Source organism: Meles meles, chromosome 3 (genome assembly GCF_922984935.1).
Source record: "Meles meles chromosome 3, mMelMel3.1 paternal haplotype, whole genome shotgun sequence".
NCBI lineage: Eukaryota > Metazoa > Chordata > Mammalia > Carnivora > Mustelidae > Meles > Meles meles.
In genome coordinates this window covers 156,059,908-156,082,265 of record NC_060068.1, presented here as the reverse complement: position 1 = coordinate 156,082,265, position 22,358 = coordinate 156,059,908, and the positions used below count along the sequence as shown (strand labels likewise).

The 22,358-nt window shown below is 37.0% G+C and overlaps 1 protein-coding gene across 1 annotated transcript in view; it reads left to right on the top strand.

Moving 5' to 3' along the window:
• Positions 1-22,358, top strand: part of SPEF2 (sperm flagellar 2) — a 178,683-nt gene that overhangs the window by 66,726 nt on the left and 89,599 nt on the right. Inside the window, 4 exon segments of the mRNA XM_046000034.1 lie at positions 14,350-14,569; positions 16,044-16,198; positions 18,115-18,190; positions 19,530-19,591. Coding sequence (XP_045855990.1) covers positions 14,350-14,569; positions 16,044-16,198; positions 18,115-18,190; positions 19,530-19,591 — 513 coding nt within the window.

The window sequence follows — 22,358 nt, the reverse complement described above, 5'->3', positions numbered from 1 at the left end:
GGATTAGCTCATTTCATACATGGTGTGTGGATTCTTAATAATTTCTGTGAGGATGACGTTTTCTGATCTTGTTCCTGGATTTGGAATTGGGTTGTATCTAAGTCATCTTTGTACTTAATCAAAATTACTAAAATGTAATATCCATGTATTAACTCATTTATTCAGTTCACATAAGCCCATGCTACTGATTGTTTGATTAATTCATTAATTCAGTCAATAAATACTCATTATCTACTTTGTGCCCGCACTGTTCTAAGTACAAGAGATATGAAGTTGATTAAAATAGAGATCCTTTCCTCCTGGTGCTCACAGTTTAGTGGAGATGAGGAAAAAACAAAACAAAACAAAACAAAAACAACATTCCAGAGCATGATGTTAAGTGTGGATAAGCACAGGTGGTTATGGGGACACTGGAACGGGTGAGTAACCGCCGAGTTGTAAGGTATGAGCAAAATTGTATCAAAGACTGTCATCACTTCCTCACTTCTAGCAGAGTGGTGTGCAAAAGAAAGCCAGCCATAGAGATGCGGGATTAAGGCAGCTTGAAGATCTGTATGATGGAGTGCATTGGTTGTGCATTGGCTGTACTCTGAAAGGTTCATAGCCCCCTTTTGGGGAGTTACTGCCTGTGGTGTTTCTCAAAGACACTTTATTAGAAGCTTCCATCTTAAGTCCTTTGGCCATTCTGTACCAAGACAATCTGTCCATTGTTGGTTTTATTATATAGGTTAATAGATTGCCTTTCAGAAACACCCAAGCAGATGTGAAAAACACTGCAAGCGTTGTGTTCCCTAAGAACTTCTTTCTCTTTCTAAAGAGAAAAGACATTTGTCTTGTTTTGTTTTTGTTTTTGTTTTTGTTTTGAAGGCATCTGTAATTGAATTGTAAGAAATGTAGAGCCTACCAAACTGGGAGTATTTGGGACACATCAGGCTGTACAGATGTTGGTAAATTCTAACAATCTATGAGATCAAATTCTGGACTATGTGCGCTTTCAGACTAGTACTGCCACTCTACAAAAGCCACATTAGGATGCCACTACTAACTAACTAGCATAATCCAGTGTTTTGTTTGTTGGTTGGATGTTGTATTAGATAGAAGAATTCAGATTTTATGGACTGATTAGTATCTCCCAAGGCCCAGATTCTGGGTATCCAAGTTGATCAAAGTGAACCATGTCTGCCCCTTCGGTCCCAGGAATTCAGAATTCAGTTTCCAAAAAGGTCAATGTAAATCGATTAATGAAAACAGTGCTGGTAAATATGTAGTGACTTCCAACCAAGGGCAGAGGCTGTTTACACTGTTGTAAATTCATGGTCCCTGTGTGTCGGTAGACAAGAATTCACAGGGAGAGGTGGACCCCTAGGTGTTGGTGTATCTTGAGTCTTGTATCTTCTCAAGTATGCATACTGATGGTATTTATGCAGGGACAATAAAAATATTAATACTTATATAAATAAATATTCATAATTATTATAAATATATGACAATTTCCACTAATCAAGTGCTAGTATCAGGGAGCACATCTACACAGAAAAAGTATCTCGTTAAATCAATAGTTTGAACCAAGTGATACTTACTTAGTACTGTCCACGCTAGGCATCAGAGTCTTGAAGCTAATAGTAAGATATCTATTTATAACAGTACCTGAAGGAATAAGAATGGTACATTTTGTTATATGACTTTCCCTCTAATAAAATTTTATTATATAATTAACATAATTAGATATAACCAACCATGTAAAATAGGGATCTGGTTAAAAAAAAAAAAGAGAAATCTAGTTTCTCTTCACTAATGGCTCTCTTTAGCTCATTGTATTTAAACTAGTAACTTCATTCTGGTCTGAATTTTCCTTTTTCCAGTTCTTCTGACCTCTTTTTCACTTGCCATGTTTTTATTCCAGCCTGAGATGATTACTTTGACTTACCCTTTATCTTGGTCTTCATTTAGAAATTTTATCAACTGTATTTTTAAGATGGTTCTACAAAATGTGTTCCACCAAATAAATCCTTGATCTCCTTATCTCCTCAGGTTAGCCTAAGTGTTCAAAGAAAATGTTCCTAACCTAAGCATTCAAAAAAAATGTTCTCTGCATGGTCAACATTCTATCCCATTGTGTTGGCCACATTCTACCACTAATTCAGTGATGGAACAGGGCTTTATTCTGATCCCTTTGTGAGGATGCATGCCTCTCAGATTGGGGTGCAAGCTGAATGTGGTTTCTTCCGTTGGTAACCCTCCTATGTGGCACAGTTATGTGCCTCCAACAGCAGCCTGAGAACTTCATAGTTAAGCATTTAAAATGCAGTCACATAGGCTACACACACAAGGATTTCATTCGATTTTACAGCAGCCCCATGAAATAGATACTATTATTACACAAAGATGAGACATTGACAAGAGTACAAAACAAATAAGTAGTAGAACTATTATGGGAACCTGGTCATTTGATTTCAGTCCCAGAATCGTTCCTTTAGAAGAGATTAAATGACTATACTGCACAAAATCATTAGAACATTGGAAACTTTCCAGTTAAAGCTGGACTTGGACTTAAAGCTTTTTATTATTTTTATTTTTTGGTGTCTTTTTTTTTTTTTTTAATTATGATCAGTTGGCCAGCATATAACACATCAAAAGTTTTGATGCAGTGTTAAAGCCTTTTTTAAAGAATAATTTCTCTGGTTTGTTTTTTAATTTGATTCATCTCTGATTGGCCACAATTATATAAAATAATTATCACTTGTCTAATTTAGAAGTATAAGTGATTCCAATGAAAGTGGAATCAAGGAATATAGTCTAATTCAGTGATTATGGAAAGCAATTTAGTATTTAGGTAATTTTGAACAATGTATATAATTATTGTGCACAGAATTATTAGAAAAACCAATGACATTAAACTAAAAATAAATTTTACAAAGAAAAGATAGTTTGAACAGAAGTAATAATCAGATACAATTATATTTATTTAGTAATAAATTCCACCAATTTTAAAGGAAAACCTATTATGAATACTTTTGGGGTGTTTTTATTTATTTGTCTCAAAAAGCATTTCTTTACCTCAGAATGTTGTCATATCTGAAATTCTGTCACCAAACCAGGTAAATCTTCTATAGCACTGTCAAATCTGTCAGTTTATATTCTGAGTGAATTTTTTTTTTTCAGAAAATTGATAGATATTGAAAGAATACTGATAAAAATTTAAATGCAACAATATAGGCATGTATTTATTAATATATGCAGAGCATATATAAAACATGTATACATGTATATATGACCTGGCATATATGAATATTTGTGGTATGTCACATAGAATATATATTAATGTAAATATACAAATGTAAAGATTTATATCCTGATGTGTAGTCAGAACAAAGATACTACTTTCCTTCTCCTCCTCCAAAAAAAAAAAAAAATGACATAAGGCAATTCAGATTATCAGAAGTTGAAAAATTGACTTGTGTTTTGTGAAGAAATATAGTGAACTTTGTCTTTTGTTTTTGTTCTTTCTTTGGTTTTCATGACGGCCCTATATTGCTGAGGGAGCTCATTTTCTCCCCCAGTGGTATTTCTCATGTTTTTCTGTCCCAGTTTTTGGACTAAGAAGACAAAGTTAAAGGGGTTGGGGGCAAGTTGACTTGTGGATCAACTTTGGGGTGCCTGGCTGGCTCAGTGGATTAAGGCTTCTGCCTTCTGCTCAGGTCATGGTCCTGGGGTCCTGGGATCAAGCCCCACATCGGGCTTTCTGCTCAGCAGGGAGTCTGTATCCCCCACCCCCCATGTGCCTCTCTGTCTACTTGTAATTTATGTCAAATAAATAAATAAAATCTTTTAAAAAATTGGTTCATCTTTAATAAGAATTGGAGAAGACTTAAACACGATTTTTTTAAAAAGCTGATAAGCTGATATATCTTGAATTCATAATGTTCTGGACCACTGACACAACACATTAGAGTGTTTTGAAATTTAAATAGTTAGATAAATAAGTTGTATGTACTAATTCCAAATAATCTTTATTTAGGTTTTAATTAGCCAACATTTAGTACATTGTTAGTTTCAGATATAGAGTTCAGTATAATTCCAAATAATCTTAAAATATATCATAAATGATAAGAATTTCTACTCTTTTTAGATTGTGGATGGAATATTTATATTATGAAATTGTTACCTACTTATGTTACTAAATTTTATATATGTATCAAAGATAATTTTTTAAGATCGTTTAACTGACTTCAGAAAAAATAGTATCTTACCGAAGTTTTCAGTAATTTGTTTATAATCTAAACCCTAATTCTTATCTGTTTTTATGTCTTTAATTTTTAAAATTTTTAAAATTACTACAGTGATGTTATAGCAACGTTGAACACTTCAGAAAATACAATAAATCAATGTGTTAAATTACTCTCCCATCAGTATTGAATGAGAAGTATGACTAATTTTTTTTGTGTTAGACAAAATATGATGCATTATTGTTTTATTTGGGTATCTTTATTTCTGTGAATTTGAACATTGCTTGAAAAACTCATTGACAATTTTATTCTATTTTAGGTACTGACTGTTCGTATTCTTTGTGCCTTTTTTTTCTATTGGGATATTTTTCTTTTTTACCTAATTACTTGCAGCTTTTTATAAACTAAGACTCTTAACCCTTTGTCAAAGGAATATATGTTCAAATTCCTTTTGTTCTTTATGTTTTTTTTTTTACTCTTTCCATTTTATTTTTTTTTTTCAGCGTAACAGTATTCATTCTTTTTGCACAACACCCAGTGCTCCATGCAAAACGTGCCCTCCCCATTACCCACCACCTGTTCCCCCCACCTCCCACCCTTGACCCTTCAAAACCCTCAGGTTGCCCCAACCTCCCACCCCTGACCCTTCAAAACCCTCAGGTTGTTTTTCAGAGTCCATAGTCTCTTATGGTTCACCTCCCCTCCCCAATGTCCATAGCCCGCTCCCCCTCTCCCAATCCCACCTCCCCCCAGCAACCCATAGTTTGTTTTGTGAGATTAAGAGTCATTTATGGTTTGTCTCCCTCCCAATCCCATCTTGTTTCATTTATTCTTCTCCTATCTCCCTACCCCCCCATGTTGCTTCTCCATGTCCTCATATCAGGGAGATCATATGATAGTTGTCTTTCTCTGATTGACTTATTTCACTAAGCATGATACGCTCTAGTTCCATCCACGTCGTCGCAAATGGCAAGATTTCATTTCTTTTGATGGCTGCATAGTATTCCATTGTGTATATATACCACATCTTCTTGATCCATTCATCTGTTGATGGACATCTAGGTTCTTTCCATAGTCTGGCTATTGTAGACATTGCTGCTATAAACATTCAGGTACATGTGCCCCTTCGGATCACTATGTTTGTATCTTTAGGGTAAATACCCAGTAGTGCAATTGCTGGGTCATAGGGTAGTTCTATTTTCAACATTTTGAGGAACCTCCATGCTGTTTTCCAGAGTGGTTGCACCAGCTTGCATTCCCACCAACAGTGGAGGAGGGTTCCCCTTTCTCCACATCCTCTCCAGCATCTTTCATTTCCTGACTTGTTAATTTTAGCCATTCTGACTGGTGTGAGGTGATATCTCATTGTGGTTTTGATTTGTATTTCCCTGATGCCGAGTGACGTGGAGCACTTTTTCATGTGTCTGTTGGCCATCTGGATGTCTTCTTTGCAGAAATGTCTGTTCATGTCCTCTGCCCATTTCTTCATTGGATTATTTGTTCTTTGGGTGTTGGGTTTGCTAAGTTCCTTATAGATTTTGGATACTAGCCCTTTATCTGATATGTCGTTTGCAAATATCTTCTCCCATTCTGTCAGTTGTCTTTTGGTTTTGTTAACTGTTTCCTTTGCTGTGCAAAAGCTTTTGATCTTGATGAAATCCCAATAGTTGATTTTTGCCCTTGCTTCCCTTGCCTTTGCCATTGTTCCTAGGAAGATGTTGCTGTGGCTGAGGTCGAAGAGGTTGCTGCCTGCATTCTCCTCAAGGATTTTGATGGATTCCTTTCTCACATTGAGGTCCTTCATCCATTTGGAGTCTATTTTCGTGTGTGGTGTAAGGAAGTGGTCCAATTTCATTTTTCTGCATGTGGCTGTCCAATTTTCCCAGCACCATTTATTGAAGAGGCTGTCTTTTTTCCATTGGACATTCTTTCCTGCTTTGTCGAAGATGAGTTGACCATAGAGTTGAGGGTCGATTTCTGGGCTCTCTATTCTGTTCCACTGATCTATGTGTCTGTTTTTGTGCCAGTACCATGCTGTCTTGATGATGACAGCTTTGTAATAGAGCTTGAAGTCCGGAATTGTGATGCCACCAAGTTTGGCTTTGTTCTTCAATATTCCTTTGGCTATTCGAGGTCTTTTCTGGTTCCATATAAATTTTAGGATTATTTGTTCCATTTCTTTGAAAAAAATGGATGGTATTTTGATAGGGATTGCATTAAATGTGTAGATTGCTTTAGGTAGCATAGACATTTTCACAATATTTATTCTTCCAATCCAGGAGCATGGAACATTTTTCCATTTTTTTGTGTCTTCCTCAATTTCTTTCATGAGTACTTTATAATTTTCTGTATATAGATTCTTAGTCTCTTTGGTTAGGTTTATTCCTAGGTATCTTATAGTTTTGGGTGCAATTGTAAATGGGATTGACTCCTTAATTTCTCTTTCTTCAGTCTTGTTGTTGGTGTACAGAAATGCAACTGATTTCTGTGCATTGATTTTATATCCTGACACTTTACTGAATTCCTGTACAAGTTCTAGCAGTTTTGGAGTGGAGTCTTTTGGGTTTTCCACATATAGTATCATATCATCTGCGAAGAGTGATAGTTTGACTTCTTCTTTACCAATTTGGATGCCTTTAATTTCTTTTTGTTGTCTGATTGCTGAGGCTAGGACTTCTAATATTATGTTGAATAGCAGTGGTGATAATGGACATCCCTGCCGTGTTCCTGACCTTAACGGAAAAGCTTTCAGTTTTTCTCCATTGAGAATGATATTTGCGGTGGGTTTTTCATAGATGGCTTTGATAATATTGAGGTATGTGCCCTCTATCCCTACACTTTGAAGAGTTTTGATCAGGAAGGGATGCTGTACTTTGTCAAATGCTTTTTCAGCATCTATGGAGAGTATCATATGGTTCTTGTTCTTTCTTTTATTAATGTGTTCTATCACATTGATTGATTTGCGGATGTTGAACCAACCCTGCAGCCCTGGAATAAATCCCACTTGATCGTGGTGAATAATCCTTTTAATGTACTGTTGAATCCTATTGGCTAGTATTTTGGCGAGAATTTTTGCGTCTGTGTTCATCAAGGATATTGGTCTGTAGTTCTCTTTTTTGGTGGGATCCTTGTCTGGTGTTGGGATCAAGGTGATGCTGGCCTCATAAAATGAGTTTGGAAGTTTTCCTTCCATTTCTATTTTTTGGAACAGTTTCAGGAGAATAGGAATGAGTTCTTTAAATGTTTGGTAGAATTCCCCTGGGAAGCCGTCAGGCCCTGGGCTTTTGTTTGTTTGGAGATTTTTGATGACTGTTTCAATCTCCTTACTGGTTATGGGCCTGTTCAGGTTTTCTATTTCTTCCTGGTTCAGTTGTGGTAGTTTATATGTCTCTAGGAATGCATCCATTTCTTCCAGATTGTCCAATTTGTTGGCGTAGAGTTGCTCATAGTATGTTCTTATAATTGTCTGTATTTCTTTGGTGTTAGTTGTGATCTCTCCTCTTTCATTCATGATTTTATTGATTTGGGTCCTTTCGCTTTTCTTTTTGATGAGTCTGGCCAGGGGTTTATCAATCCTATTGATTCTTTCAAAGAACCAGCTCCTAGTTTCATTGATTTTTTCTATTGTTTTTTTGGTTTCTATTTCATTGATTTCTTCTCTGATCTTTATGATTTCTCTTCTCCTGCTGGGTTTAGGGTTTCTTTCTTGTCCTTTCTCCAGCTCCTTTACGCGTAGGGTTAGGTTGTGTACTTGAGACCTTTCTTGTTTCTTGAGAAAGGCTTGTACCGCTATATATTTTCCTCTCAGGACTGCCTTTGCTGTGTCCCGCAGATTTTGAACTGTTGTGTTTTCATTATCATTTGTTTCCATGAATTTTTTCAATTCTTCTTTAATTTCCTGGTTAACCCATTCATTCTTTAGAAGGATGCTGTTTAGTCTCCATGTATTTGGGTTCTTTCCAGCTTTCCTCTTGTGATTGAGTTCTAGCTTCAGAGCATTGTGGTCTGAAAATATGCAGGGAATAATCCTAATCTTCTGATACCGGTTGAGACCTGATTTGTGACCCAGGATGTGATCTATTCTGGAGAAGGTTCCATGTGCACTAGAGAAGAATGTGTATTCTGTTGCTTTGGGATGAAATGTTCTGAATATATCTGTGATGTCCATCTGGTCCAGTGTGTCATTTAAGGCCTTTATTTCCTTGTTGATCTTTTGCTTGGATGATCTGTCCATTTCAGTGAGGGGAGTGTTAAAGTCCCCTACTATTATTGTATTAATATTGATGTGTTTCTTTTATTTTGTTATTAATTGGTTGATATAGTTGGCTGCTCCCACGTTAGGGGCATAGATATTTAAAATTGTTAGATCTTCTTGTTGGACAGACCCTTTGAGTAGGATATAGTGTCCTTCCTCATCTCTTATTATAGTCTTTGGCTTAAAATCTAATTGATCTGATATAAGGATTGCCACCCCAGCTTTCTTCTGATGCCCATTAGCATGGTAAATTGTTTTCCACCCTCTCACTTTAAATCTGGAGGTGTCTTCGCGTCTAAAATGAGTTTCTTGTAGGCAACATACTGATGGGTTTTGTTTTTTTATCCATTCTGATACCCTGTGTCTTTTGATTGGGGCATTTAGCCCATTAACATTCTGGGTAACTATTGAGAGATATGAATTTAGTGCCATTATTAGCCTGTAAGGTGACTGTTACTGTATATTGTCTCTGTTCCTTTCTGATCTACTACTTTTAGGCTCTCTCTTTGCTTAGAGGACCCCTTTCAATATTTCCTGTAGAGCTGGTTTGGTGTTTGCAAATTCTTTCAGTTTTTGTTTGTCCTGGAAGCTTTTTATCTCTCCTTCTATTTTCAATGATAGCCTAGCTGGTTATAGTATTCTTGGCTGCATGTTTTTCTCGTTGAGTGCTCTGAATATATCATGCCAGCTCTTTCTGGCCTGCCAGGTCTCTGTGGATAAGTCTGCCGCCAATCTAATATTTTTACCATTGTATGTTACAGACTTCTTTTCTCGGGCTGCTTTCAGGATTTTCTCTTTGTCACTAAGACTTGTAAATTTTACTATTAGGTGACGGGGTGTGGACCTATTCTTGTTGACTTTGAGGGGGGTTCTCTGCATCTCCTGGATTTTGATGCTTGTTCCCTTTGCCATATTAGGGAAATTCTCTCCAATGATTCTCTCCAATAGACCTTCTGCTCCCCTCTCTGTTTCTTCTTCTTCTGGAATCCCAATTATTCTAATGTTGTTTCGTCTTATGGTGTCACTTATCTCTCTAATTCTCCCCTCATGGTCCAGTAGCTGTTTGTCCCTCTTTTGCTCGGCTTCCTTATTCTCTGTCATTTGGTCTTCTATATCACTAATTCTTTCTTCTGCCTCATTTATCCTAACAGTGAGAGCCTCCATTTTTGATTGCACCTCATTAATAGCTTTTTTGATTTCAACTTGGTTAGATTCTAGTTCTTTAATTTCTCCAGAAAGGGCTTTAATATCTCCAGAGAGGGTTTCTCTAATATCTTCCATGCCTTTTTTGAGCCCAGCTAGAATGTTCAGAATCGTCATTCTGAACTCTTGATCTGACATATTACTAATGTCTGTGTTGATTAGGTCCCTAGCCTTTGGTACTGTCTCTTGTTCTTTTGTTTGTGGTGATTTTTTCCGCCTTGTCATTTTGTCCAGATAAGAGGATATGAAGGAGCAAATAAACTACTAAAAGGGTGGCAAAGACCCCGGAAAAATGCGCTGTAACCAAATCAGAAGAGACCCCAAATTGTGGGGGGGAGAAAGGGGATAAAAAAACAGGTTCTGAAAAAAAAGAAAAAAAAAAAAAGAAAAAATTTAAAAAATAAAACAAATAAAAAAATATAAAAAAGAAAGAAAAAATATATATATTTTGATGAAATAGTCAAAAAACGTTAAAAAAGAAAAGGTAAAAGTTTTAAAAAATTTAGCAGAAGAAGAAAAAAGAAAAAAGAAAAAAAAACTGAAAAAAAGAAAAAAAAATTGAAAAAAGAAAAAAAAATTGAAGTAGCCGCAAGACTAAAGAATCATGGGGAGAAAGCCATGAGTTCCGTGCTTTGCTTTCTCCTCCTCTGGAATTGCTCTGCTGTCTTAGGAATTGAATCTGCTTTCTCCTTGATAGATGAACTTCGTCCTGGCTGGATATTTTGTTGATCTTCTGGGGGAGAGGCCTGTTGTAGTGACTCTCAAGTGTCTTTGCCCGAGGCGGGATTGCACCGCCCTTACCGGCGGCCGGACTAAGTAATCTGTTCGGCTTCGCTTTTGGGAGCTTCTGTTCCCTGAACGCTTTCCGTAGAGTTCCGGAGGATGGGAATGAAAATGGCGGTCTCCCAGTCTCTGGCCCAGAGGAGCCGAGAGCCTGGGGCCCCACTCCTCAGTGTGCCCCCAGAGGACAGCACCCAATCACTCCCGTATCCCCAGCCTCTAGCCGCGCTCCGAGCTCACCCAGCCCGCGACCAGTTCAAGGTAATCCCGAGCTGAGAGTTCAGTCCTCGGCTCTGTCTCTGCAGCCGGCTTCTCCGTTCTAATACCTGCGAGCTCTCCGACACTCTGACACCCCCGATCCTTCTGTGACCCTGCGGGGCCTGGGGCCACGCTGGCCCTGCGTGGGCTTCACCCTGGTTTAGCCTCTGGAGCAATGTCCCTCAGTGGAACAGACTTTTAAAAGTCCTGATTTTGTGCTCCGTTGCTCCGCCGCTTGCCGGGAGCCGGCCCCTCCCCCTGCGGTCTATCTTCCCGTCGTTTTAGATTCACTTCTCCGCCAGTCCTACCTTTCAGAAAGTGGTTGATATTCTGTTTCTAGAGTTGCTGTTCTTCTTCTCTTCGCTCTCCCGTTGGATTTGTAGGTGTTTGCAATGTTTAGATAAGCTATCGAGCTGATCTCCTGCTACCTGATGTAGTCTCAGGCTGCTACTTCTCCGCCATCTTGACTCCTCCCTGTTCTTTATGTTTAAATTGTGTGTAGGTATGTTTATATGGGGGGAATGTATAGAATATTTTATTTTCATATAACCAAATTTATCAGGCTCTTTTTGGTTTCCATGCTTAAACATACCATCCTGGAACATACAAATGTTAATCCAGATTTTGGTGCCTTCATGATTTATTGGCTCCAGAATCTATTTTCATAACAACTATAAGGATATACAACTTTATTTTTTTAAATATGTGGCCATAAGTTATTCCAGTGCCAGTTATGAAATAATCTATTTCTCTGTTACTGTGAAATATAAACCTTATTATGTACTGAATTCCTGCTATACTTAGCTCTGTTTATAAAATTTATATTTTTGTGCATCGAACAAACATTTCTTTCTGAAACTCATTTTTTTCATTACTGTCCCTTTTTTTAAGTTAAATTCCATTCACCAACATATAGTATATCATTAATTTCAGATGTAGAGTTCAGTAATTCATCAGTTGCATATAACATCCAGTGCTCATCATATCACGTGCCCTCCTTAATGCCTGTCACCCAGTAATTCCACCCACCTCCCCTCTCACAACCCTCGGTTTGTTTCCTATAGTTGAGAATCTCTCATGGTTTGTCTCCCTCTCTGGTTTCATCCCGTTCAATTTTCCCTCCCTTCCCCTGTGATCCTCCACTATTTCTTATATTCCACATATGAGTAAAACCATATGATAATTATCTTTCTCTGATTGACTTATTTCACTTAGCATAATACACTCTAGTTCCATCCATATGGTTGCAAATGGCAAGATTTCGTTTTTTTGTTGGCTGAGTAATATTCCAGTGTGTGTGTGTATGCAATATTTATACTGTATATGACTGATATGTCATTTGAAAATATCTCCTCCTCTTCTACCCTATGGTCAACTAATCTTCAACAAAGCTGGAAATAATATCCAATGGAAAAAAGACAGTCTCTTCAACAAATGGTGTTGGGAAAATTGGACAGCCTCGTGCAGAAGAATGAAACTGGACCATTTTCTTATACCATACACAAAAATAAACTCAAAATGGATTAAAGACCTACATGTGAGACAGGAATCCATCAAAATCCTAGATGAGAACACAGGCAGCAACCTCTTTGACCTCAGCCTCAGCAACTTCTTGTTAGACAAGTTTCCAAAGGCAAGGGAAACAAGCAAAAATGAACTATGGGGACTTCCTCAAGGTCAAAAGCTTTTGCAAGCAAAGGAAACAATTGACAAAACCAAAAGACAGCCTACAGAATGAGAGAAGATATTTGAAAATAACATATAAGATAAGGGCTAGTATCCAAAATTTATAAAGAACTTATCAAAATCAACAACCAAAAACCAAATAATCCAGTCAAGAAATGTGCAGAAGACATGAGTAGACATTTCTGCAAAGAAGACATAGAAATGACCAACAGACATATGAAGAAATGCTCCACATCACTTGGCTTCAGAGAAATACAAATCAAAACCACAATTAAGATACACTTCACACCAGTCAGAATGGCTAAAATTAACAAGTCAGGAAACAAAAAATGTTGACAAGGATGCAGGGAAAGGAGGAACCCTCTTACACTGTTGGTGGGAATGCAAGCTGATACAGCCACTCTGGAATACAGTATGGAGGGTCTTCAAGAAGTTAAAAATGGAGCTACTCTACAACACAGCAATTGTGCTACTGGTATTCACCCAATGGTTACAAATGTAATGATCTCAAGGGGCATATGCACCCCAATGTTTATAGTAGCAATGTCCACAATAGCCAAACTGTGGAAAGAGCCCAGATTTCCATCAACAGATGAATGGTTAAAGAAGATATGGTACATATGTACAATGAGATATTACTCAGCCATCAGAAAATTGAAATCTTGCCATTTGCAACAACATGGGTGGAACTAGAGGGTATTATGCTAAGTGAAATAAGTCAATCAGAGAATGCCAATTGTTATATGGTTTCACTCATATATGCAAATTAAGAAATAAAACAGGATCATATGGGAAGGGAGGGGAGAAAAAAGATGAATCAGAGAAGGAGACAAACCATGAGAGACTCTAAACTATAGGAAACAAACTGGGTGTTATGTGCAACAGATGAATTACTGAACTCTACCTCTGAAATTAATGATGCACTATATGTTAATTAACTGAATTTAAATATAATAGAATTTTTTTTTAAATCTAAGTATCCTTAAAATCTCTTGTTTCTTTCATTGTGTGTTACAAAATGGATACTTGCTATTCTTCACTTTTGTTCAGAACTAGTAGCAATTTCTTTATCATGATTAGCCTGGACAAGTTCTAGAAATATATCAATAAAAAGTAACTTTGCTCTCTAAACATTTCCATTTTTATGAGTTCCTTCCTCATTTATTTACTTAAAATTATTTTTCCTATTTTAATTTTTAGTTTGTTTCCCTTATTTTTTATTTTAAATCAGGCATTTTATGGGACTATGAATTTTCCTCTGAGTACAGTTAGATCCCATTCCATATTTTTAATAGATCTATTTTTTAGTGTTCCATTGCACATTTTTATTTTTAATTTCTTCTTTAATCCAAGAACTATTTTACAAGAATGCTTTTAATTTTTAAGGATTTATATTTCTCATCTCTTTCTAAAATTGATTTCTAGTTTTATTGCAAAGAGCATGATTTGTAGTTTGTTTGGAAATCTGTAATTATTTGATCATTTCAACAAGAAACCTGAAGAAACTGGGAGTCAAACATAACAGAGTTAGAGGGCATCATATCAGGCATGAATGCTTTCTTTTATCTTTCTTATATTAAAATATCTTAAAATAAGCTTAGTATTTGCATAAGAAAGCAGATAAACAACTATTCTCTTTTATCTGTTTACTGAGAGTAGCTTCATTTTAAGTGTCTTTATGCTAAACCTGAGTTGCAATATGTCTCAACTCAATATGCTTACTTTCATAAACTGTTGAGGATTTTTGAGTGTTTTCTTTTTCACTTCTTCACACAAAGCTTATTTTTGCATATTATTTATGTTATTTCTATTTATGTAACATAATTAAAATATTACTTTTGTTTGCTATAATTTGAATTTACTTTAAATATTAAAATTTTATATGTCTAAATTCCACTTTTAAGAATATTCTGTTTTGTTTGTTTTATTGTTATTTTTCAGAACATGATTGGAGAGTGGGCCTTACCAGAAGAAATGGTTGATAATATACCACCCACCAACAATAACATATTGGGTCATGTGATTCACAGATTAGTTGAAAAATCTCATCCTCCTCAAGTCAAATCTACAGTACCAGAATTACCTTCATTTGCTATTAAAGGGTGCTTACTGGGAAAAACATTTAGTGGAAAAACCACTGCTCTAAAGGCTCTACAAAAAGGTAGAATTTCTTTTTTTTTTTTTTCCACTTATTGGATTCTATTTGCATTGACTGTAGCTTCAAGTGACTATGTACGTAGACAACATACATAAGAACCTGCTGATATATTGGGAAACTCTGTTATCAAAAATTTTGTCCAAGACAGACACTTTTAGGATTGTAGAGTCATAAACTAGTGTTGTCCCAAGCAAACCTGGGTATATGGATATAATGGTGTGAATAGTCTTAAGAAATAATCAGTTAGAAACTTTTCCTTTAGATTTTATTTACCTACCAATGAAGGGGGAAATTAATAATTTATAACAAATATAAAAGAAATCCACTTCAAATTATAAGTATATTCTTCACTTTCATTGAGTTCTGTCTTTTTAATGAACTTGTGGCTTTTCTTTTGAAGTTCATTCGGTTAGAAGGCCAGGTTTCCATCTGTTTAATTACTTTTTATTCAGTTATACTTATTTTTTACTGTTTTCACTGGAAAACATAATTTGCAGAAACTATTAAGACCATCTTAAACTATTTCAAGGCAGACAAGAATATATCATTCTTGAGATACTAAAAGGACCTCCTTGAAAAGCAGCTTGACAAAGGCACAATGAGATACCAGTTCACACCCACTAAGATGGGTATAATTAAAAAACAAAAGGAAAATAACAAATGTTGGTGAGGAAATGTTGATTGGAACCCTCTTCATACATTGCTTGTGGGAATGTAAAATGGTGTTGCCACCATGGAAAGCAATTTGGTGGTTCCTCACTAAATTAAAAAAAAGAATTACCATACGGCCCCAACAATTCCACTATTGGATATATACCTTCAAAGGTGTGAAAACAGGTGTTCAAAATAAATCTTGTGCAGGAATATTCATAGCAGCACTATTAATAATAGCCAAAAGAGAGGGGGAATCCAAATGCCTGTCAGCTGATAAATGGATAATATAAGTGGTATTAATCTATGCAGTGAAATATTACTCAGTCCTTAAAAAGGAACGAGGTACTGCTATGAGCTGCAATGTGGATGAACCTTGAAAACATGATGCTGAAAGAAATGAGACATGAAAGGCTATATATTTTATGTTTCCATTTATATGAAATGTCCAGAATAGGCAAATCCATAGAGACAGATAACAACTTAGTGGTTGCAGGGACAGGGATAGAGAGATAAGGAGTAACTGCTTAAAGGGTACAGGGTTTTCTCTTTGGGTGATGAAAATTTTTTAGAACAAGATAATGGTGATGGTTGGACAACATGGATGACCTAAATACCACTGAGTTGTATGATTTACGGTGATTAAAATGGTTAGATTCATGTTCTGTGAATTTTATTGCAATAAAAAAGAAGTAAGTGGCTTGATCCAAAAGATAGTTGTAGGAGACCCAAAAGATGGTGTTATTGAATGAAGCCAGCACAGAAGGATAGTTATGTCAATTTCCTAAACAAAAAGATATTAATAAAATTGTCTTTTGCACCTTAGACTTTCCTATTCAGATACTTTCTATCGACACTCTTGTCCAAGAAGCTATCAAAGCATTTCATGACAAGGAAAAAATCAGTGAGGCTCTGCCAACTGAGAAAGAAGCTGAAGAAAAGACTTTACCAGTTCTGCAAGAGAAGAGCAAAGAAATCCAGGCAAGTGCGAATTTAGTTTTCTTTTCTGCTCCTCGTATTCTAGAGATTTGAAGCTGGATGGAATCTAAGAGATCTTCTAGACCCGAGGTTGCAAAGTTTTCTGTAAAGGCCCAGAGAGAAACTACTTTAGATTTTATGGATCGAGAGACAAAATCAAGGTTATTATGTGGATATTTTATAATGAGAGAGAAAATTTCTCCCTGACACCCCGATAATACACCCCAGTTTGCCCAGTTGGTCATGCAGGGTGGTTGGCCCACTTTGTGCCCCATTACCATCAGCTGGAGACTGTCTCGCTGAAGAAAGAGCCACAGGCTGGTAAGACTAATAAGGGGATGAAGGAGCTGAATTGCAAGGGATTGGAGGAGGGTGGAGTATGAGTGCCAGAGGAGGGCAGTTCACCAAGTCATCAGCTCCTGGAGTGATATTTCATCACTGAGACCCTGGCAGTGGCCAGGTCAGTATCCATTGCATAGTTAAAGACCAGTGCCAGCTTTGGGCAGTGACTGAGGAAGATACTGGAGCAGAGCAGAGAAGGGGCAGAGGGGGATGCCAGGCTTGGTCCCCTGGCTCACAGTGCTTTTCCGCAGAGGGATGTCCAGGGACCATATAAAAAACAGTTGGCTGGGGCGCCTGGGTGGCTCAGTGGGTTAAAGCCTCTGCCTTCGGCTCAGGTCATGATCCCAGGATCCTGGGATCGAGCCCCGCATCGGGCTCTCTACTCAGCAGGGAGCCTGCTTCCTCCTCTCTCTCTGCCTGCCTCTCTGCCTACTTGTGATCTCTGTCAAATAAATAAATAAAACCTTTAAAAAAAAAAAACAGTTGGCTGGCTGAATTCAGTCTGCTAGTAGATCTCAATTGGAGGGGTGGTGGAGAAGGGGGAGGTCTTCCTTGTGGTTTATCTGTATCACATTCCCATCAATATCGCATCTTGCTACATTGCATGAAGATCCTAAGGGAGAAAAATATGAAAATGTGGCTCCATCTTGAGACTCAAAATGTGGTCCAGCACCTTCAATTTAAAGGGGAGACAGTGGAGGTCCTAAGTATGAACTGGTTTGCTTGGGGTCAGAAGGCTTGTTGATGAGTGCTCTAAGTGGAAACCCAGATTCTAAATCCAATATTCTTTTTCCCTGCCTTATGTTGTCTCTGCAATTAAACAAATTAGCAGAGAACTGAATCCACATCATTTTCACGGACTGTAAGATAAATGCCATTTAACTACAAATTATGAAAATAACTGGGAGCACCTGGGTGGCTCAGTCACTCAGTTGGTTAAGCATCTGCCTTCCTCTCAGGTCCTGATCCCAGGGTCCTGGGATAGAGACCTGCATTAGGCTCCCTGCTCAGCGGAGAGCCTGCTTCTCCCTCTCCCTCTGCTGCCCCCCTTGCTTGTGTGTGCTCTCTATTTCTATCTCTTCCCTTGTCAAATAAATAAATAAAAATATAAAAAAAAAATTGGGAGAAGTATGGACTGCCTCTTATTCTGTATTTTAATCAACTGGATGATAAATAATGTACATGGGTTTTCTTTTTTCCCTTGTGGCTATGGCTGACACCACTAGAACTATTCTTCCTAAAATGGTTTTCCATAAATGCTACCTCTTTCTCAGATTTCACTATATTTTCAAAATAGCAGTTGTGCTGTATTTTATATAGAATTGAAAGTCATTTGAAAGAGTACACCATAGGTTACTATTTCTGTAAGAATAGTACTCAAAATTTATTTAATTTTTAGTCATCAAATTTTAATTGTTTTCAGAAATCATTCAGTTCTTAATATCAATATTATAGAAAGATAATGTAAACCTTACTTATAGAAATAAAATGTTAAATATTATTAAAATGTAACCATGTTACAATTTCTGTGTGTGTGTGTGTGTGTGTGTGTGTGTGTGTGTGTTTTCTCCCTAAAGGATCTACAGAATGTATCTTCACCTTATCCAGTTTCAGAGGATGCATTGCCAGAAATGGAAGATAAAACTATACTCAGTAAGTGAAATATCAAAACAAATCATCTATTATTTACATTAGGTAGGCAGACAGATAAATAGTAAGTGCACACGTACGTGAGCACGAACTTGCTTTCAGGGAAAGAAAGGGGAGTTTCACATAGCTGTCTACCTGGTCATTTAACAGAGAGGGCAAGATACACACATAAGCCCCTAACCTTTGTCTACAGCTACAGGTAAGAGAAGAATGTTATGATGGAATATTTCTATACCCTTTCAAGTAGTTGCTCTGTTTTGTTGTGCTTATGAGAACAGTCAGGAGAAATCCTCCCTCTTCCTGGCTTTGCAGGGAGACAGAATTATATTGTTTCTTCTCGCCTGCGCAGATCTAGGTGAGAGGCACTGCTCAGGATCCCTGCGAGCTGCTGCTGCTCTGTTCCCTGTGTTGAGGGAGGCTGCAAGGTCTGGTCTCTTGGACCCACCTGAAGAGTGGTTCCCTAGAGAAAGTTAAATTTATTTCCAACCTTGGGCAAAGTACATAAATAGAACCATTCCTCCAAACCTAATGAAAAGTTATCTCACTTAGGATCTGGGTTCTAGTCTTTTAGAGGCTTTTTAGAAACACTGAAGAAAACAATGTTAAGTCTTAAATGTCTTTTCTAGCTATGCTAGTGAAGACTTGCCGTATTTAACAATTTCCTCATTTTCTAGTGTGAATTTTAGATCCCCCTGCACCAAGGTTATTATCACCATCACCCCTGAATGGTTTGGTGAGCATGCTGGTCTAGAGCGGCTGTGGTTTCCATCTTTTAAAAGGGCATAATCGGTCCCTTCAGTTATGTGTATCATATAAGATAATTTGAATTGATTTTTAAACTATTCTCAGTATTATATTGACATATCTTATTACAAAAGTCCAGTTAATTATAAACGGACTCTGAAAACTTTTTTTTTCTATAGATTGTTACTAAAAACTCTTCTGACTTCTAGAATTTTCTACATTTACACATGATTATTACCTAGAACTTGATAATTTAGGAAAATAAAAATTAATGAATTAACATTTTAACAAAATTTCTTGAGAGACTTGACTGATTTTCTGAAAAGAAAATTTAAGCTGTATTTAAGTACTTCTAATGGTATTATTATTGGTGAGTCATAATGGAAGGCAGGAAGTAAAAAACTCCAAGCCACATAATGGCAGGATTTTAATGTCTTGGAAGGAAAGTGAAGCCATGCTGTGGTGGATCTTTCCTCTGAGCATCTCAGGCATGGCTGGATCCAATAACCCGTCTGTCCAAAACCATAGATGATCAAATACTAACATGGTTGTTGGTAATAAATACTGGAGTTTTTTCTTAACAATTTTTTGTTGCTAGGTACTGAGACAAATAAAACTACAAAAGTTGAAGAAGTCAAATCAAGTGATAGTTTCTCTGAAGTAAGTACTATAATCTAATTTTGGCTACTAGTATATTGAAATATGTCATGATTCATAGTTTTTTGCTATGTCTTCAAATGGAACGAAATAGCAATGTGCTCCTCCTTCATTTAAAGTAAATATGTTGGTAAAATATTAGCTAAATCTAAGTTACTTAATTTTCTTTATATTCTTTATCTCTAAAGTGGTGGAAATTGCTATTCAGTTTTGCCAGGTAAGAAAGTATATGTGTGCTTTTTAAAAAAATTTAATCTTTTGTGAGATTAAGAGTCATTTATGGTTTGTCTCCCTCCCAATCCCATCTTGTTTCATTTATTCTTCTCCTATCCCCCTAACCCCCCATGTTGCTTCTCCATGTCCTCATATCAGGGAGATCATATGATAGTTGTCTTTCTCCGATTGACTTATTTCACTAAGCATGATACGCTCTAGTTCCATCCACGTCGTCGCAAAGGGCAAGATTTCATTTCTTTTGATGGCTGCATAGTATTCCATTGTGTATATATACCACATCTTCTTTATCCATTCATCTGTTGATGGACATCTAGGTTCTTTCCATAGTTTGGCTATTGTAGACATTGCTGCTATAAACATTCGGGTACACGTGCCCCTTCGGATCACTACGTCTGTATCTTTAGGGTAAATACCCAGTAGTGCAATTGCTGGGTCATAGGGTAGTTCTATTTTCAACATTTTGAGGAACCTCCATGCTGTTTTCCAGAGTGGTTGCTGGGGGGAGGTGGGATTGGGAGAGGGGGAGGGGGCTATGGACATTGGGGAGGGGAGGCGAACCATAAGAGACTATGGACTCTGAAAAACAACCTGAGGGTTTTGAAGGGTCAGGGATGGGAGGTTGGGGGAACAGGTGGTGGGTAATAGGGAGGGCACGTTTTGCATGGAGCACTGGGTGTTGTGCAAAAACAATGAATACTGTTATGCTGAAAAAAATAAATAAAATGGGAAAAAAAATTTAATCTTATGTCAAGTTTATATTTATGTATTTTTCTTTACCACTTAATTTATTACTTTTATTCCCTTTCCTACTCTCTTTACCTTTAAATAATTTTTTCCAGAATTTCTCCTTAGACTTAGTGCTGACTCTACAGAATTTTGTAGTAATCTCTGAAAGAAATATTTATAATTCACTGACTATTACTTCTAATGGAAACTAATATTTCTTCATATATTGTTGCTTTTCTGTATATGAAGACATCTTTTAGTCATCAAATAGAATGTCTGGATTAGGAGTGCTTGGGTGGTTCAGTGGGTTAAAGCCTCTGCCTTTGCTCAGGTCATGATCCTGTGGTCCTGAGATCGAGCCCCACATCGGGCTCTCTGCTCAGCAGGGAGCCTGCTTTCTCCTCTCTCTCTCTGCCTGCCTCTCTGCCTCCTTGTGATCTCTGTCTGTCAAATAAATAAATAAATTCTTAAAAAAAAAAAAAGAATGTCTGGATTAATCAAGTGAGATTTTATCTGCTTTATTTTTATTACATTTAATTACTTTTATTATGCATTTCACCTTGGGAAACAATTTTATTGTTTTTATTTTATTTTTTTAGAGGAGAGCCAGGGCAGAAGGTGAGGGAGAGGGAGAATCTTTTTTTTTCCCCCAACTAATATCTTTTTAATTTTTTAAATTTAATTTCAATTTAATTAACATATGGTGTATTATTAGTTTCAGAGGTAGAATTTAGTGATTCATCAGGTGCATACAATACCCAGTGCTCATTACTTCAAGTGCCCTCCTTTTTTTCTAAAAAAGATTTTATTTATTTATTTGTCAGAGAAGAGAGAGTACAAGCAGGGGGAGGGAGAGGCAGGCAGAGGGAGAAGCAAACTCCCTGCTGAGAAAGGAGCCAATGCAGAACTCAATCCAAGGATCCTGGAATCATGACCTGAGTCGAAGGCAAATGCTTAACTGATTGAGTCCCATTAAGTGCCCTCCTTAATGCCCATTACCCAGTTACCCCATCCCCCCCATCGGCCGCCCCTCCAGGAACCCTCAATTTGTTTCCTATAGTTAAGAGTCTCTTACAGTTTGCCTCCCTCTCTGTTTTCATCTATTTTATTTTTCCTTCCCTTCCCGTATATTCATCTATTTTGTTTTTTAAATTTCACATATGAGTGAAATCATTTGGTATTTATCTTTCTCTGATGTATTTCACTTAGCTTAATACCCTCTATATACCACATCTTCTTTATCAATTCATCTGTCAATGGACATCTGGGTTCTTTTCATATCTTGGCTATTGTGGACATTGGGTGCATGTGCCCCTTTGAATCACTGTATTCTTTGGATAAATACCTAGTAGTACAATTGCTGGGTCATAAGGTAGGTCTATTTTTAACTTTTTGAGGAACCTCCAAACTGTTTTCCAGAGTGGCTGCACCAGTTTGCTTTCCCACCAACAATGTAAGGGCGTTCCTATTGGGAGAGAGGGAATCTTAAGTAGGCTCCCCGCCCAGCAGAGACCTCAACTTGGAGCTCAGTCTCATGACCCAGAGATCATGACCCGAGCTAAAATCAAGAGTTGGACGCTTATTTGACTGAGCCATACAGGCACCCCTAGAAAAGAATTTTAGATTTCAAATATTTTAGATTTCAGGACTACTTAAAGACAGAAAAATTTGGGAAGGATATACCAAACTATAAATATGACAGCCATTGGGGAGGGAAATGGGCTTAGAGTAAGTGATAAAGGGGAATTTATAATTTTACTCCATATATGAAATACAGATTAGCAGAAAGACTAAGCATATTTTTTAT